Source organism: Cervus elaphus, chromosome 15 (genome assembly GCF_910594005.1).
Source record: "Cervus elaphus chromosome 15, mCerEla1.1, whole genome shotgun sequence".
NCBI classification, from domain to species: domain Eukaryota; kingdom Metazoa; phylum Chordata; class Mammalia; order Artiodactyla; family Cervidae; genus Cervus; species Cervus elaphus.
In genome coordinates, this window is record NC_057829.1 from 18,366,842 (window position 1) to 18,385,113 (window position 18,272).

The window sequence follows — 18,272 nt, forward strand, 5'->3', positions numbered from 1 at the left end:
CCTTCCCCTTCCCACCTTGTCACTCCCAGCCACAACTCCTATTCTGTGTCTAACAATGAGGAAGCTACCCATTCAAGATATGATTTTATATAAAAAAAAGAAAATACTTTTCAATATCAAAATGCCAAACAACTGCCATTAAGATCTAAATTAGAGCTACAATTGTAGGATATTTAAAGTCTTCTAACCTGCTTATTAAGAAATCCCGCAAATACATTCTCAGCCATACAGGTTGGTTGGGCGACTAGTCGGCAGCACATGTTACCATATAAGGGAAGCCAAAATGAAGATTCTTCTATTTAAACGAGAAAAAGCCAAGGTATAAATATATGCTTATTTAAGGTCATTATACATTTTAATTATTTTTACAATTTTTATTTTTGCTTTATATAAGAACATATGTAAAGGTCCATCCTACTCATATTACCATATTCAATAACAGCAAATGAAAGAAAGCAGTCAGGACAGGATGCTATTAAACTAATAGTTTGTAGTAGTGGTCCCCAACATTGTTGGCACCAGGAACCAGTTTTGTGGAAGACAATTTTGCTACAGACTGGGAGGGTGGAATGGTTTCAGGATGATTCAAGCACACTACTTGAATTGTGCATTTTACTTATATTATTATTATTACATCAACTCCACCTCAGATCATCAGGCATTAGATTCTGGTGGTTGGAGACCCCTGGTTTATAGCATGCTATCACCTGGAACAGAAATGGAACTTTTAGTCTCTTGATCTCTTTCTTGATCTTAAAGCAATTAATCAATGGAGGTAGTTCAGGGCATATTAGTAAACTCAGGTAATTTAAAAAACATCCTAATAAAATTATTTTTGTATGTCACATTCTACTTTTTACTCTGGTTTTCATTATAAAGTGAAAGAAAGTGAAGTCACTCAGTCATGTCTGACTCTTTGCGACCCCGTGGACTGTAGCCCACCAGGCTCCTCCATCCATGGGATTCTCCAGGCAAGAATACTGGAGTGGGTTGCCAGTTCCTTCTCCAGGGGATCTTCCTGACCCAGGGATCGAACCCAAGTCTCCGGCATTGCAGGCAGAGGCTTTAACCTCTGAGCCACCAGGGAAGCCATTAGGGTTTTCATTATAGTAATTAGCAAATTGATCCTCTGAATAAAACACTTCAGAGCACAACTTAAATAATTTAATAATAAACGTTTTGGCCCTTCCCCTTCTCCCTTTCCTTACTGAACAGTTCAGTTGTAAGCCATTATGTGAAGCCCACCAAGATGGGGATCTGTGCCAGGAGTTGCGGGGAGGGGAACAGTAGTGGGCAGAGCTAGGTGCTGGAGCTGGGCAGGATAAGAACGCTGAGTGAGAAAGCTTCCTGGCATGAGGGGGCAGAGCCTGAATGGGCTGAGGACGATGGATCACACGGGGAATCTAGAACCCAAGGGGAATCTCTTCTCAGTGGTTGGCCTGGCATGGAGAGTTGGGGTCCAGGTAGAGCAAGGAGGGTATCTATGCGCAGTGGCTACCCAAGTGAAGTGTCAGAATCCAAGGAGAGCAAGAGAAGTGTGCACATTTTGGGGGTGGTCCAGCCATGGGGGTCAGCTTGAGAGCAGTGAGGAAGCCATTCACACATCTGGTAAACCAGAGGCGTGCGTCAGTGTCCAGGAAGAAGGAAATCCAAGCACAGGGGCAGCTGGCACAGGTAGGCTGACAAGGGTGTCCACATGGGGTAATGAGGGCAGCCAGGCATGTGGAGTTAAAACCTGAGTGGGGTGAGGAAAGCAATTATGTGAGGAAGATGGGGAAATGGTTGCTTTTAAAGAGACTAATCAAAGAATAAAATACAGTAGATAATATAAAGATAATAGAAGACAGGTTTCTCACTATCAGAGAAAGGAAATACAAATATGCAGAATGAACTCTTTGGTATTGGTTTAGAACTAGATGTACTGGTATGAACTCATGGTTTTCAACATATAGAGATTAAGAAATCCATGACAAAAAATATACACATGTATGCCCACTAAGAGGGCCTAGGAAAAGTGACAACTAATGGTGACAGTCTGATGGCAATGAATTTACCTAAACCTCCCACGTCTTCTAAATATTATTTCTATTAAAAAGAACCAGTCTTCTTTGGAGAAATGGCTGATTCCAGGACTGGGGCAGGTAAAGTACATGATGAGTCTGACATATCTTGTCATGCCTGAAGCAAGGAAGTACTCAATGAATGAGGAGGACAGGGAAAAACACAGATACCATCTTGAATGTAACCCCACTGGCCAAAATAGAGACAATTTGAATCTCAAAGTAAACAAGATATTAACAGATTATAATGCACTGAGTAAAACTATAAAACACAAATCCATGCTACTATAAATAAATGAATAAAGTTGAAAGTCTAATAAATACTATACTTAGTTTCAAAGTACCCCCATCCGACGCACAAATTATGTATTAATTACAGAAGGGGTAAACAAAAAGAGTAACTGCACAGTAGAGAAGCTTGACAGAAACCCTAAAATCAAGTGATCAAAGTGAACATCATCAGTCATGGGATGAATCAAAATATGCCACCTGATAGAATGCAATGAGAACTCAGCACTTCTGTGACATTTCTGCCAAAGATGCACATCCTGAGTCTTAGCCCCAGAAAACATTCAACAAACCTAAACACAGGGAACTTCTACAAAATAAGTATGATATTTTAAAATGTCATAGTTATGAAAGCCAAGGAAAGACTGGAGAACTGATCTAGATTGAAAGAAACTGAAGAAGCATGATGATTAAATGCAGTAAGTGAACCTACACTGGATCCTTTGGTCATAGGGACATTACTGGAAAAATATTTGAATAGTGCCTGTTTAACAGGAATAATAGTAATACATTAACATTCATTTCCTGACTTGTATAGCTGTAACGATGTAGCTGGATGTCTTTTAGCAGGAAATAGATACTAACATAGTTGAGAGTAATGAAGCATCAGATAAGCAACTTGCTCTCATATACTTCTCGAGAAAAACAAAAAGACCTTGATATTCAACTTTTAACTTTTCTATAAGTTTGCAAGTGTTTAATAAAGTTCTTTCAAAAACATTAAAATACTCCTCTAATGTAATGTGCAGGCGGGTGTACAGCCTTTATAACTGTATGGAAGTAAAGCAATGTATAATTTATTGTGTGTATCAGAGTATAAATAAAAATGCAACATATGGTCAGCCCTTTGTTCACACTGGACCACACAAAAAAAGATTTGTAAAGTTTTCACTGCACCCCTGTTGGTAAATGCCTATTAAATGACTAACAATTGGCTATTACTATTATTAACCAAAAAGTTAGTACAGAAAATAAAATACTTTTGGTAAAAATACAATTATTTAATATATATTTAATAGATGTAGCCAAGGTTTCGTACATCAGTTAAACGAAAAAGACCAGCCTAAATGAAGAGCATGTGTGTGGGTGCTAAGTTGCTTCAGTAGTGACCGATTTCTGTGCAACCCCATGGACTGTAGCCCGCCAGGCTCCTCTGTCCATGGGATTCTCCAGGCAAGAATACTGGAGTGGGTTGTCATGCCCTCCTCCAGGGGGATCTTCCCGACCCAGGGATCGAACCGGAGTCTTTATCTCTAACCTCTGTCGGCAGGCAGGTTCTTTACCACTAGCACCACCTGAGAAGCCCAAATGAACAGCACAAAATAAAATAATTTTTATCAATTTACCTGCTCAAAATTTTACTAAAGAATAGCACACAACAAATTTTCTGGGCCTATTCTTTTTATTATTACGTTGTTAAAGCTGCTATCCTTTAGAAATAAAGGGCTTCGTCTGAGAGAATTTAAGTGTATAAATATACTACAGGCAATGATTTTAAAATGCAGATATAAATAAATGAGAATCTCCTTTCTTAAAATAGGCAGGAAATGAAAGAAACATTATATAAAAGCATGGATCTAGGTAATACATCTGAAATAAAATTTGTGATTTATGAATTTAAAGTTTCAAAGTGAGTTTCTTTACATACAAGACTTATGGATGATTTGTTTTTAAGTTAGGATGTAACTCCTAAAGAAACAGAATCAGAATCATAATCATAAATGATTAGTTTTTCAGACCAGTTCATAAAGTTTGTTCAATCAACAATATACCTGGAACCTAAACACCACATGTAACAGTTTCTCTAGCAAAATAACTTCAGATTTCATGGCACACCAAGAAAAATAATTCCTTCCTAGTTGCAGTCCTTGAAAACAGATATTCAATGTAAAATTCTTTGTTCTACAGATCACATGCCACACAGGCCGCAGTCAGCTGTTACTTCCCCTGTAGATTTCTCTACAGCTCATGACCACTGGAGAATAAAGCACAGAGCTACAGTTTCTTCTCTCTACTTTTAACAAGAAAGATGACATCTAGGCTGGTCACTTAACTTGCCCAAGTATCAACTCTCATTCTTAAAAATACTACCTATAAAGTACTAGGGTTGTTGTGAAATTAAACAAGAAAATGTGTAAATATGACATTTATCACTGTATCTGGCATGTAACAGATGCTTCTTATAATGTCATATCCAGGGCACTCTCAGTCCTGAAGCCATATCCTTTCCATTTCTCAATGCTGTCTTTCCAGTCTTGTGCAACACATTTAATCAAAATACTTAATTCTTCTTTTCTAACCAAGGGTGGTATTAGGGCAAGATGAAATGAAACAGGAAGTGAAAGAACAGTTTGACCTTTCATACTGGAAGATTTTATCTAATTCATCTGTAGTTTTAGATGGGGAACAAAATGGAGTTTTAAAATGACAGCGACAACAAAACTAAGGCAAGAGAAAGAATCCAGATAACATCTCAGTTCCCTGTCAGTCAATCTTTACAATGTGCTTTCATTGTTTTATAAAAAGTATAAAAATTTCTTGATGACAAACACAAGCCTTAAGATACCATTTTGGCTTTTTCCTTCAACTAGTAAGAGCAATAAAGTTGAGTTATAAATTTCAAAAATCTTGTATTTCCTCTTTACAGTACCTGGGAGACACTGACATAACTTTATTTAGGAAAACCTTTTTAAACATAGATTTATTAACAAATAAATAAAAGGGTGACTTTTTCCTTTATAAAATTGTGTTTATTTTTAATTACACACTTTTTTTTCCAAAATATAATTGATTTACAAGATTGTCATTTACACACATTTCTAGGAACATTTCTATCACATCAAAAGAGTTTGACATATAGGTCAGTGTTCTTAAATTTTCTACAGCGGAAGCTACAAGTCGGTTGTTAACCATTTTGGGGTGTTACTGCTGTAAGCACAGGTCTTTTCATAGTCTTTAATATCCTACTCAGGCTTCCCAGGTGGTGCTAGTGCCAGTGCAGGAGACAGAAGAGATGCGGGTTCAATCCCTGGGTCAGGAAGACCCCCTGGAGGAGAGCAAGGCCACCCACTCCAGTATTCTTGCCTGGAGAACCCATGGACAGAAGAGCCTGGTGGGCAACAGTCCATAGGGTCACAAAGAGTCCGACATGACTGAGGCGACTTAGCGGGAATGCTCAATATGCTAATCTCTATTGTGTTTTTCTTGGAAAGAAATATACCACATAGTTATGCTTATTTGCTCATGAGCATTTCTAAAGGAGAATCTAGTAATATCTTAAGAGCACTAACGACAAAGGGACACTGCTGAAATTGATGCTTTCTTAGTGAATTTTATTCATTTCGACAGTCTTTCTGATGATTTAGTTGAATAGGATCTTTCATCATCAATTCCATTGTTAACAAATCATAGTATTTTGAATTTTCAGGTGCTTTATCAGTAATAATATATGCCTAGGACCAGAACACATAGCAGAAAAAGCACTGCCTGTCCTGGATTATTTAAAGTCTGGCTTGAACACTAGCTAGCTACATAATCTGGCACATTACATTCTCTAAGCTGCATTTTATTCATCTGTAAAATGTAAATGATAACAAAATAAGGAACTTGGGAAGGTCAGAGTTAGCCAGTGGTAGAACTAGAATACGAATCCAAGGCTGATGGCTCCACAGTCTCCATTATTATATTAATCACTTCATTGTAATGCTCCCTAAGAACTACATCTCACATAGACTAAAAATAAAAACTGCTTTAGCATAAGAACATGTAATAGGACACCTACTCTCAACAGATTTTGGGGAAAACAATACAGTATTGTTAACCTATGTCACATGTTGTACAGCAGATTTCTAGAACTTATTCACATTGTATAACTGAAGCTTTATACCAGTTTATTAGCACCCCCTTTCTCTTCTTCCAAACCCCTAGTAACTGCCATAGTAACTCCCATAGTAAACTACGCTTTGCTTCTAACAGTCTGTCTATTTCAGGCACTTCATATAAGTAGAATCAGGTAGTATCTGTCCTTCTGTGACAGGCTATTTCAGTTAGCATAATGTCAAAGATCATTCATGCTGTCACATATTACAGAATTTTCTTTCTCAAGGCTGAATATGTCTGGAACATAACAGGCACTCAATATATGGTGATAATATCAATAATTCTAGAGAATTGACACAAAATGGAATTAAAACTTAATTTGCCAAGTTTTCTGATTTGCCAACTGATAATGCTAATACTGTTACAAACTTGAAGTTGTGGGCAAAAGAAAGCTCAACTGGATTGTTCAGACCAATCCTCCCACTGAAAACTACTATAAAATGCTGAACCAAATCTATTTTAAAAACTTTAGAGCAACAAAGAGGTAACAAAACTAAAAGAAACTACCAGTACAAATCTGATAAATGAGAACCAGTAAGTGGAGCACAGAATCTGTTTGTCTTGAGAGCATTTGCTAATCCCAGCAAATCCAATTTATGATTTAAGATCCTGCAAGATGAGGGAAGTAGACCAGAAATCAGTCTAGGACTTTAACATCGTAGGCAGATTGATGGGAGGATTCCTCATATTAAGCTGATAGCCCAAAGGAATCACCAACTGGGTACTGAAAGTGAAGTTGCTCAGTCGTGTCCAACTCGTTGCGACCCTGTGGACTGTAGCCTACCAGGCTTCTCCGTCCATGGCATTTTCCAGGCAAGAAAACTGGAGTGGGTTGCCATTTCCTTCTCCAGGGAACCATAAATAAACCAATCTAACTGCCCAGGATTCCCACTGCCTGGAAGTGGGGATGAAGGGATCCAGAGAAACTCAGATATGGTCTTTGGATAAAGTGAGCCTAGTCGCTCCAAGTTCCTGCCAGAAGCAGACACTAAGCATTAATTTATTCTGCTATGTAAACTTTCAATTATACTGACAAGTACATGAAAGTAACTATACATGAAGAAACTGAGTGGTAACCAGTTACAAAAAAAAAAAAAAAAATAGAAACTGACCAAGAAAGACTTTATATATCTGAATTATTAGCCACAGACTATAAAATAGTTATTCTTTTAATAAAAACCTAAAAGATAATATTAACAGTGCATGCAGGGAATACAAAGCTTCATAGCAGATTTAAGAAAAAAATCAAACAGAACTTCTAGAAACAAGAAGTCCAATAAGTGAAATGAAGAACTTGGTATACAGATTCAACAGCAGATCAGAGAGCTGCAAAGAGAATAAAGGAAATAAAAGAGTGCATTAAAAATTCTAGGAAAAGTAGCAAAGACAGAAAAAAAAGATGAGGACTAGATCATAAGTGATAATAAAAATAGAGAACACAGTCAGAAAGACTAACATAGGTTTAATAAGAATGCTAGAGGAAGAAAGGAAAGAGAATGGACCAGAGGCTATCTGAATAGACAAGATGCTGTCCAGAATAATGAAAGACATCAATCAGTGTAAAGAAGTTCAAGGATTTCCAAAAGCAGCATAAATAAAACTAAATTCTTCACCTATAGCATGGTGAAGCATCAGAAAACCAAAGACAAAGAAAAAATGAAAAGTTACCTTCACAGAAGTGAACACTGACAAATGATTTCTAACAGCCAGTTCAAGACCCTGAGAGCTCAGCTGGTGAAGAATCCACCTGCAGTGCAGCAGACCCCGGTTCAGTTCCTGGGTTGGGAAGATCCCCTGGAGAAGGGAAAGGCTACCCACTCCAGTATTCTGGCCTGGAGAATTCCATGGACTATATAGTCCATGGGGTCGCAAACAGTTGGACACCACTGAGCCACTTTCACTTTCACTTTTCACATGACACCAGAAGGTAGTGGAATTATAGCTTTAATATTCAAAAAGAAAAATATTAAAGTGCCAAACTTCTACACCATGCAAAAAATGCCTTTTAAGAGTGAAGCTAAATAAAGTCATCTTCAGACAAACACAAAGAATCAAGAAGTATGATCCTAACATAACATACTAAAATAAATTCTAAGGATTATACTTCAAGCAGCAGGAAAATGATCCCAGATGCAATAAGGTATAATAACACACACGGATTTTTAACTTCTGAGCCACCGGGGAAGCCCCATTTATATCATAATTATGTTTTAAACTGCACATTTACATTTTATGAACTTTTCTCTATTTTTAATGTAATATTTAGTGTGAAATTTAAAACATATATAGTCATCTCTCTTTACAACAAAAAGTGTAAGTAAGGTAGTACATGATTTTATATATTCTACCTTGAAAAATGAAAAAGAATAAATAACCCAAATCATATTTCCAATCTACTTTACCAACACGACTGTATACTTTTCATCATCAGTTCAGTTCAGTTCAGTCGCTTAGTCGTGTCCGACTCTTTGCAACCCCATGAATCGCAGCATGCCAGGCCTCCCTGTCCATCACCAACCAACTCCCAGAGTTTACTCAAACTCAGGTCCATCGAGTCAGTGATGCCATTCAGCCATCTCATCCTCTGTTCCCTTCTCCTCCTGACCCCATTCCCTCCCAGCATCAGGGTCTTTTCCAATGAGTCAACTCTTCACATGAGGTGACCAAAGTATTGGAGTTTTAGCTTCAGCATCAGTCCTTCCAATGAACACCCAGGACTGATTTCCTTTAGGATGGACTGGTTGGATCTCCTTGCAGTCTAAGGGACTCTCAAGAGTCTTCTTCAACACCACAGTTCAAAAACATCAATTTTATGATGCTCAGCTTTCTTCACAGTCCAACTCTCACATCCATACATGACCACTGGAAAAACCACAGCCTTGACTAGACGGACCTTTGTTGGCAAAGCAACATCTCTGCTATTTAACATGCTGTCTAGGTTGGTCGTAACTTTCCTTCCAAGGAGTAAGCGTCTTTTAATTTCATGGCTAAAATCACCATCTGCAGTGATTTTGGAGCCCAAAAAAAAATAAAGTCTGACACTTTTTCCACTGTTTCCCTATCTATTTCACATGAAGTGATGGGACAAGATGCCATGATCTTAGTTTTCTGAATGTTGACCTTTAAGCCAACTTTTTCACTCTCCTCTTTCACTTTCATCAACAGGCCTTTTAGTTCCTCTTCACTTTCTGCCATAAGGGTGCTGTCATCTGCATATCTGAGGTTATTGGTATTTCTCCTGGCAATCTTGATTCCAGCTTGTGCTTCTTCCAGCCCAGCGTTTCTCATGATGTACTCTGCATATAAGTTAAATAAGCAGGGTGACAGTATACAGCCTTGACATACTCCTTTACCTATTTGGAACTAGTCTGTTGTTCCATGTCCAGTTCTAACTGTTGCTTCCTGACCTGCATACAGCTTTCTCAAGAGGCAGGTCAGGTGGTCTGGTATTCCCATCTCTTTCAGAATTTTACACAGTTTATTGTGATCCACACACTCAAAGGCTTTAGCATAGTCAATAAAGCAGAAACAGAAAATTTTGTGGAATTCTCTTGCTTTTTCGATGATCCAGCAGATGTTGGCAATTTGATCTCTGGTTCCTCTGCCTTTTCTAAATCCAGCTTGAACATCTGGAAGTTCACGGTTCACATATTGCTCAAGCCTGGCTTGGAAAATTTTGAGCATTACTTTACTAGCGTGTGAGATGAGTGCAATTGTGCAGTAGTTTGAGCATTCTTTGGCATTGCCTTTCTTTGGGATTGGAATCAAAACTGACCTCTTCCAGTCCTGTGGCCACTGCTGAGTTTTCCAAATTTGCTGGCATATTGAGTGCAGCACTTTCACAGCATCATCTTTCAGGATTTGAAATAGCTCCACTGGAATTCCATCACCTCCACTAGCTTTGTTCGTAGTGATGCTTTCTAAGGCCCACCTGACTTCACATTCCAGGATGTCTGGCTCTAGGTCAGTGATCACACCATCATGATTATCTGGGTCATAAGGATCTTTTCGGTACAGTTCTTCTGTGTATTCTTGCCACCTCTTCTTAATATCTTCTGCTTCTGTTAGGTCCATACCATTTCTGTCCTTTATTGAGCCCATCTTTGCATGAAATGTTCCCTTGATATCTCTAATTTTCTTGAAGAGATCTCTAGTCTTTCCCATTCTGTTGTTTTCCTCTATTTCTTTGCATTGATCGCTGAGGAAGGCTTTCTTATCTCTCCTGGCTATTCTTTGGAACTCTGCATTCAACTGGGAGTATCTTTCCCTTTCTCCTTTGCTTTTCGCTTCTCTTCTTTTCACAGCTATTTGTAAGGCCTCCTCAGACAACCATTTTGCCTTTTTGCATTTCTTTTCCATGGGGATGGTCTTGCTCCCTGTCTCCTGTACAATGTCAGGATCCTCCGTCCATAGTTCTTCAGGCTCTCTGTCTATCAGATCTAGTCCCTTAAATCTATTTCTCAGTTCCACTGTATAGTCATAAAGGATTTGATTTAGGTCATACCTGAATGGTCTGGTGGTTTTCCCTACTTTCTTCAATTTAAATCTGAATTTGGCAATAAGGAGTTCATGATATGAGCCACAGTCAACTCCCAGTCTGTTTTTGCTGACAGTATAGAGCTTCTCCATCTTTGGCTGCAAAGAATATAATCAATCTGATTTCAGTGTTGACCATCTGCTGATGTCCATGTGTAGAGTCTTCTCTTGTGTTGTTGGAAGAGGGTCTTTGCTATGACCAGTGCGTTCTCTTGCCAAAACTCTATTAGCCTTTGCCCTGCTTCATTCCATACTCCAAGGCCAAAATTCCCTATTACTCCAGGTGTTTCTTGACTTCCTACTTTTGCATTGCAGTCCCCTATAATGAAAAGGACATCTTTTTTGGGTGTTAGTTCTAAAAGGTCTTGTAGTTCTTCATAGAACCATTCAACTTCAGCTTCTTCAGCGTTACTGGTTGGGGCCTGGATTACTGTGATATTGAATGGTTTGCCTTGGAAACGAACAGAGATCATTCTGTCATTTTTGAGATTGCATCCAAGTACTCCACTTCAGACTCTTTTGTTGACTATGATGGCTACTCCATTTCTTCTAAGGGATTTTCGCCCACAGTAGTAGATATAATGGTCATCTGAGTTAAATTCACCCATTCCAGTCCATTTTAGTTTGCTGATTCCTAGAATGTTGACATTCACTCTTGCCATCTCCTGTTTGACCACTTCCAATTTGCCTTGATTCATGGACCTAACATTCCAGGGTCCTATGCAATATTGCTCTTTATAGCATTGGACCTTGTTTCTATTACCAGTCCCATCCACAACTGGGTATTGTTTTTGCTTTGGCTCATCCCTTCATTCTTTCTGGAGTTATTTCTCCACTGATTTCCAGTAGCATATTGGGCACCTACCGACCTGGGGAGTTCCTCTTTCAGTATCCTATCATTTTGCCTTTTCATACTGTTCATGGGGTTCTCAAGGAAAGAATACTGAAGTGGTTTGACATTCCCTTTTCCAGTGGACCACATTCTGTCAGACCTCTCCACCATGACCCGTCCATCTTGGGTGGCCCCACACGGCATGGCTTAGTTTCATTGAGTTAGACAAGGCTGTGGTCCTGTGATCAGACTGGCTAGTTTTCTGTGATTATGGTTTCAGTGTGCCTGCCCTTTGATGCTCTCTTGCAACACCTACCATCTTACTTGGGTTTCTCTTACCTTGGACGTGTTTTTCATCATAGCTAAAAGTAATCTGGGAGTGTGGAGAGTGCTTATGCTAAGTTTTACAAATCTTCCTAATCACCTTCCTCCCTTCTTCACCCTGCTAACTATTTCTTTTTAACAAATTATAACTACCAATTGTCATCTAGAGAAAAATGTTTAAGATTAATTTAGCCCCACTTTTCCCTTATATCCTCTGCTTTCTACAAACAGACAGGTTGGTTTCCTCAATTACAAATTCAAAAATAAGACAGGTCTTTGACAACTATTAACAGAAGAGTGGTGAAGTCATCCATTTCAAGTGAAAGAAAAGGATTAAGAAAATGCAAAACCTTTCTGTTCTTAACAAGCAAGCCTCACAAACACATCTCTAGCAAACAGGAGACAGAGAGAAAAATAAACTTTTCACATTTGGGGAAAAGGGACGGACATATTTGAAAGAATTCACAGAATCACTCATGCCTATGTCATATAAGCCAGTTGTCACTTCAGAGGAACATATTAAAATCAGCAATTATTACTTTCATGACACATATTGACATAACATGTATAATAAGTAAAATGAATACTGTACTTACCATTCCCATTAACAGAGAGATTATGAGTCTTGAAGCTATCCTCAGCGCTTTCCAAGCTCAGGGTAGTATGAGCTAGCAAATTGTACTTTGCACCACTAATAGTGAGAAAAAAAGACAGGTGTTAAGAATTTAGTATATTTTCTACTACACAAAATATTTAGATGTTCAACAACAACAAAATAGACAACCTGATTTTAAAATGGGCAAAGGTCTTGAATAGACATTTCTTCAAAGAAAATATACAAATGGTGAATAAAAACATGAAGAGATACTCAAGATCATTAATCCTAAGGAAAACACAAATCAAAACCACTTCACATTCATTAGAATGACCATTATTTAAAAAAAAAAAAAAAAACAGAAAGCAACAAGTTGTTGGCAAGGATGTGGACAGATTGGAATCATTCTGCATTGCTGATGGAAATGTAAAATGTTAACCACTATGAAAAACAGTATGGTCATTCTTCGAAAAATAAAACAGGATTACCATGTAAAGTCTGATGAGAATTTTTATTAATTGGGCCAGGTGATATGTTTCATAAATCTTGTCTCTTACTATATATGTAATAAAATAAACATTACAAAAAATATGTATACATGTAGCAATAATGCAATGCATGCATGCACTTCATTAATAAATAATGGTACACTCCACAGAATGTTGTCCCCTGGGTGAAGGCTTCTTGGTTTTGGATTTTTCAGTTTTATTGAAAAACAACTGCCATACATTACTGTATAAGTTTAAGGTTTACAGCACTTGATTTCATTGGTTTGATTTATCTGGACAGAGAAGCCTGGCGGGCTACAGTCCAAGGGGTCTCAGAGAGTTGGACACGACTCAGCAACTGAGCATGCACATCTTGGTTTTCAAAATACAACCATCATAGACAAGAGATATCTCTTATTAGCCAATGTTTTTTTGTCAGTGTTTACATAGGAAAATGGATGCTTCTGTCCCCAAAACTTGACAAAAAAAAAAATTAACAAAACAACCCGCAAGTACATTTTTAAGTTACATTCTGAATACAATTGGTATAATTCAGACTTCTATTCAGACTACTGGGAAGGTCACTAGAGCAAAGGCACACTGTGAGAACCTCCTTCTCAGTGTGGGCCATTCTCTGCTCTTTTCACTTGTCCTGACAAATTTCTACAGTGAGTTTCATTATTAGCTCTTATTTTTCCCTACTGTTACATAATAAGTGCCCCTCAAAAGTTGAGGAAATATTTTTTTTAAATGGTGAAGAATAAAAGCAATTGAGAACAGCGATTATAACAGAAAAGCAAATATTACTACACACAAAATTGCCTATTAATAATCATAGGAGTTGCTTAGTGATGGGGCACAATATTTAAGCACTATCTCAACATAATAATTTGTCATTGATACATGGGTTTTATACAATTTTTCCCATGCTAAACAATGGTAAATAGACTCCCTGTTAGTGTTTTAGTGCAAAATGTGTTATTTTCAGGAACAGATTATTGACAAGAAGTGGATAAGTGATGCAAGAGAGTGACGCTAGGTGCATCTGACACACAACAAGGCCATCAGTGTGGCAGGATTACAGTGACAGAGAGGGAGACACAATGTCTACATGCCGAGTACAGGCAGACACTCTAAACTGCAGGAGGGCATGCCCTGTGGGGCATGAAGAGGCCCCTGGATTTTATTCTGAGTGAGATAGGAAGCAAGTGGCAGGTTCTGAGCAGAGGCATGTGCTATGATCTGACTTGTACTTTTTAATGATCCCTCTGGCTGCCATGTAGACAAAAGACCACAGAGGCCAAGAGAGAAATGGAGATGCCAACCAGAAAGCTACCGCACCTCACCAGTCAAGAGTTGATGCAGGCCTGGGATAGGGCGGTAATTGATGGGATGGTGAGAAGTGGTAAGAGTTTTGATATATTCTAGAGTTGACCCAATGCGGACACGGGATGCAAAAGAAAGGAAAGAATCAAGGACAACTCCAAAGAGTTTGGCCTGAGCAACTAGAAAAAGGGAATTGTTATTAACTGCAAAGAGGCTGACTGAGAAAAGAAGAGATATGGGAAGTAAAAATTTAAGTTTTGAACAGATCAAGTTTGAGACTGGGTTGTAGGGTTGGCAGGTGGATAATGAATCTGGGGTTATGAGAGGAAAAAGTATTAAAGAATGAAATTTGGGAGTTACCAATATATAAATGATATTTAATGAAAGTTAGATAGTTAAATAAAATGTGACAACTGAGTATCTGGACACAGTACTCCATCATTTCAGATTAAGTTGAAGCACAATGAACAAAGGAGACAAGCAAGCAACAGTCACTGAGGCAGAAGAGAAATCACAAAAGTGGTATCCAAGGAAGCCAAGTTCAAAAAGTGTTCCAAGGAGAGTGATCAACTGTGTTGAATACTGAAAATTCCAGGAGGAGGAATACTGATAAATGACGATGGTATTTGGCAACATGTAGATCACTGCTGACCTTGATAAGAGCAGTTTCTACAGGATGGGATAGAAGTTAACATGTGAAACCTGACTGAACTGGTTCAAGAGAATGGGAGGACAGGAAGTAGAGACAGAGTATGTGAAAACTTTTCTGTAAAGGACAGCTGTGCAATGGGGCAAGAGAAATGCGAGGTACTTCAGCATGTTTATGTTTTTGGAAATGATGCAGCAGAAGAAAAACTGATGACAGAGAAGAACGAAGGACATGTGCAGGAGCCAACTTTTGAGAACTTGAGAAGATGATCTAATGCACAGGTAGGTGGTCTCAGATGGAGTAAAGGCAGTTCAAAAGGAAGGAAAGCAGCAAATGAAGATACAAATGCCAGTAGGCTGATAGATTTGGTTGACAGAGGATATGCAAGTTCTCTTCTGATTACTTCAGCATCATCAATGCTGTATCAAATGAAGTCATCAGCTTTGACTATACTGACCTCTGTCAGCAAAGTGATGTCTCTGCTTTTTAATATGTTGTCTAGGTTTGTCACTGCTTTCCTTCCAAGGAGCAAGTGTCTTTAAAAGCTATGGTTTTTCCAGTAGTCACGTACAGATGTGAGAGTTGAACCATAAAGAAGTCTGAGTGCCAAAGAATTAATGCTTTCAAACTGTGTGCTGGAGAAGATTCTTCAGAGTACCATGGGCTACAAGGAGATCAAGCCAGTCAATCCTAAAGAAAATCAGCCCTGAATATTCATTTGAAGGACTGTTGCTGAAGCTGAAGCTCCAATACTGTGGCTACCTAATGCAAAGAGCCAATGCACTAGAGAAGACCCTGATGCTGGAAAAGATTGAAGGCAAAAGAAGAAAGGGTCAGAGAGAATGTGATGGTTAGATAGCATCACCAACTTAATGGATACGAATCTAAGCAAACTTCAGGAGATAGTGGAGCACACAGGAGACTGGAATGTACGTACGTTCATGGGGTCACAAAGAGTCCAACATGACTCAGCAACTGAATAACAACAACATCAGCTTTGAATAAGGAGTGGAAAAGGAGGTTCTATAAGATAGAGTAATGTAATGTGAAATACTTATTCTGACGAGAGGTAAAGTGAAACGCTGTGGACACTTAGGACGATTGCTCATGTTGGAACTCCCTTAAGATCAGTGATCCCTCTAAAGTGAGACCAGACAGTATTATTATTCTCGTTTCCCCATCTATCCCTGAGTGCAGGTGCAGAGGAGCTAAAGGCAGGATTTAACCAAGCCAGTCAATCCTAAAGGAAATCAGTCCTGAACACTCATTGGAAGGACTGATGCTGAAGCTTAAATGCCAATACTTTGGCCACCTGATGCGAAGAACTAACTCATTGGAAAAGACTCTGATGCTGGGAAAGATTGAAGGCAGGAGGAGAAGGGGATGACAGAGGATGAGATGGTTGGATGGCATCACTGATTTGATGGACATGAGTTTGAGTAAGCTCTGGGAGTTGTTGATGGACAGGGAAGCCTGGTGTGCAGCAGTCCATGGGATCACAGAGAGTCGGACATGACTGACTGAACTGAACTGAAGTTTCTCCAAGGTAAGTATAATAAAAGGAGAGAAATAATAGAATTAATGAATTTAAGCTAATTGAATGAAGGAATTTAAGCTAACTGGAGTCAGAATATTGAACAGAGAAAGCTGGAAATGTGGGAGGTGGTAGATATCGTTGGATATTACTACAGAGACCATGTGCAATTATTAGTAATGACAAGATCTAGGGTACAACTGTGGGATGGATGGCTAAAACAGGCACAAGATCACCAGAGGCAAGGAAGTCATGAAACTTAGAGGTCAAGGTATTAGATGAACAGTCTGCATGTATTTTAAATTCATCAAGAAATATTGTCTGAAATGGTAAAAGGCAGAGACTGGGAGAGAAAGAGAAAGAAGATACTTCAGAGTTTTACTTTTAGGAGTGATGTAATTTATTCTCACTGACCACTTAAAGTATTAAAGTATTCTTCACATCAAGAATAGCATCATTTTGATACACAATGGAATATGAAATACTGCTTTTAGTGTACACAGGAAGTAGCTATGTTATAGGCTGTGCATTTGTACCAAGTGCATTGCAGAGGTGGCAACCTGTGTGGCAGAATAGGCTAAAATTGTGTGATGACCCAAATATATGTTGAATTTTTTCTCAGGCCTTATAAAATAATTGTGGTTAAGACATCTTCTCCTCAACTATTTGAGATAAATACATAATATTTACATTTGCCTCTGTTTCCAATGAATTACACATCTTAAAATAACAATACAACAAAAGTTATTGATAACCTCCCCTAAGAATAAACTATGATAGAACCAACTGATAGATAATGTGGTCATTAAAATGATCATATAAAGACTCTGTAATAACTCAAGGAAAAAATGTATGGGTGTATATACACACACACACATATATATGAATGTATAGCATAATTAAGAATATATATATATCTCTCTCTCACAAAGCTAGTAACTTTAAAACCTGGAGGAAATATATCAGTTCAAAATTATAAAAAGCAAGCACAAGCTGGAATCAAGATTGCCGGGAGAAATATCAATAATCTCAGATATGCAGATGATACCACCCTCATGGCAAAGTGAAGAAGAACTAGAGAGCCTCTTGATGAAAGTCAAAGAGGAGAGTGAAAAAGTTGGCTTAAAACTCAACATTCGAATAACTAAGATCATGGCATCTGGTCCCATCACTTCATGGCAAATAGATGGGAAAACAATGAGAGACTTCATTTTGGGGGCTACAAAACCACTACAGATGGTGACTGCAGCCATGAAATTAAAAGGCACCTGCTCCTTGGAAGAAAAGCTCTGACAAACCTAGACAGCATATTAAAAAGCAGAGAAATTACTTTGTCAACAAAGGTCCGTCTAGTCAAGGCTATTGTTTTTCCAGAAGTCATGTATGCATGTGACAGTTGGACTATAAAGAAAGCTGAGTGACGAATTATTGATGCTTTTGAATTGTGGTGTTGGAGAAGACTCTTGAGAGTCCCTTGGACTACAAAGCGATCCAACCAGTCAATACTAAAGGAAATCAGTCCTGAATGTTCATTGGAAGGACTGGTGCTGAAGCTGAAATTCCAATACTTTGGCCACCTGATGTGAAGAACTGACTCATTGGAAAAGACCCTAATGCTAGGAAAGAATGAAGGCAGGAGGAGAATGGAACAACAGAGGATGAGATGGTTGGAGGGCATCACCAACTCGATGGACATGAGCTTGAGCAAGTTCTGGGAGTTGGTGATGGACAGGGAGACCTGACGTGCTGCAGTCCATGGTG

General features: G+C 38.5%; 1 protein-coding gene across 3 annotated transcripts in view; it reads right to left on the reverse strand.

Annotated features, from left to right (window-relative positions):
* RTKN2 (rhotekin 2) overlaps window positions 1–18,272 on the reverse strand; it is a 107,934-nt gene that overhangs the window by 38,284 nt on the left and 51,378 nt on the right. For all 3 annotated transcript variants that reach the window (XM_043926671.1, XM_043926670.1, XM_043926672.1), the window contains 2 exons: window positions 12,516–12,610; window positions 189–295 (listed from right to left, as the gene is read on the reverse strand). In XM_043926671.1, coding sequence (XP_043782606.1) covers window positions 189–295; window positions 12,516–12,610 — 202 coding nt within the window. The remainder of the gene's footprint in view (window positions 1–188; window positions 296–12,515; window positions 12,611–18,272) is intronic.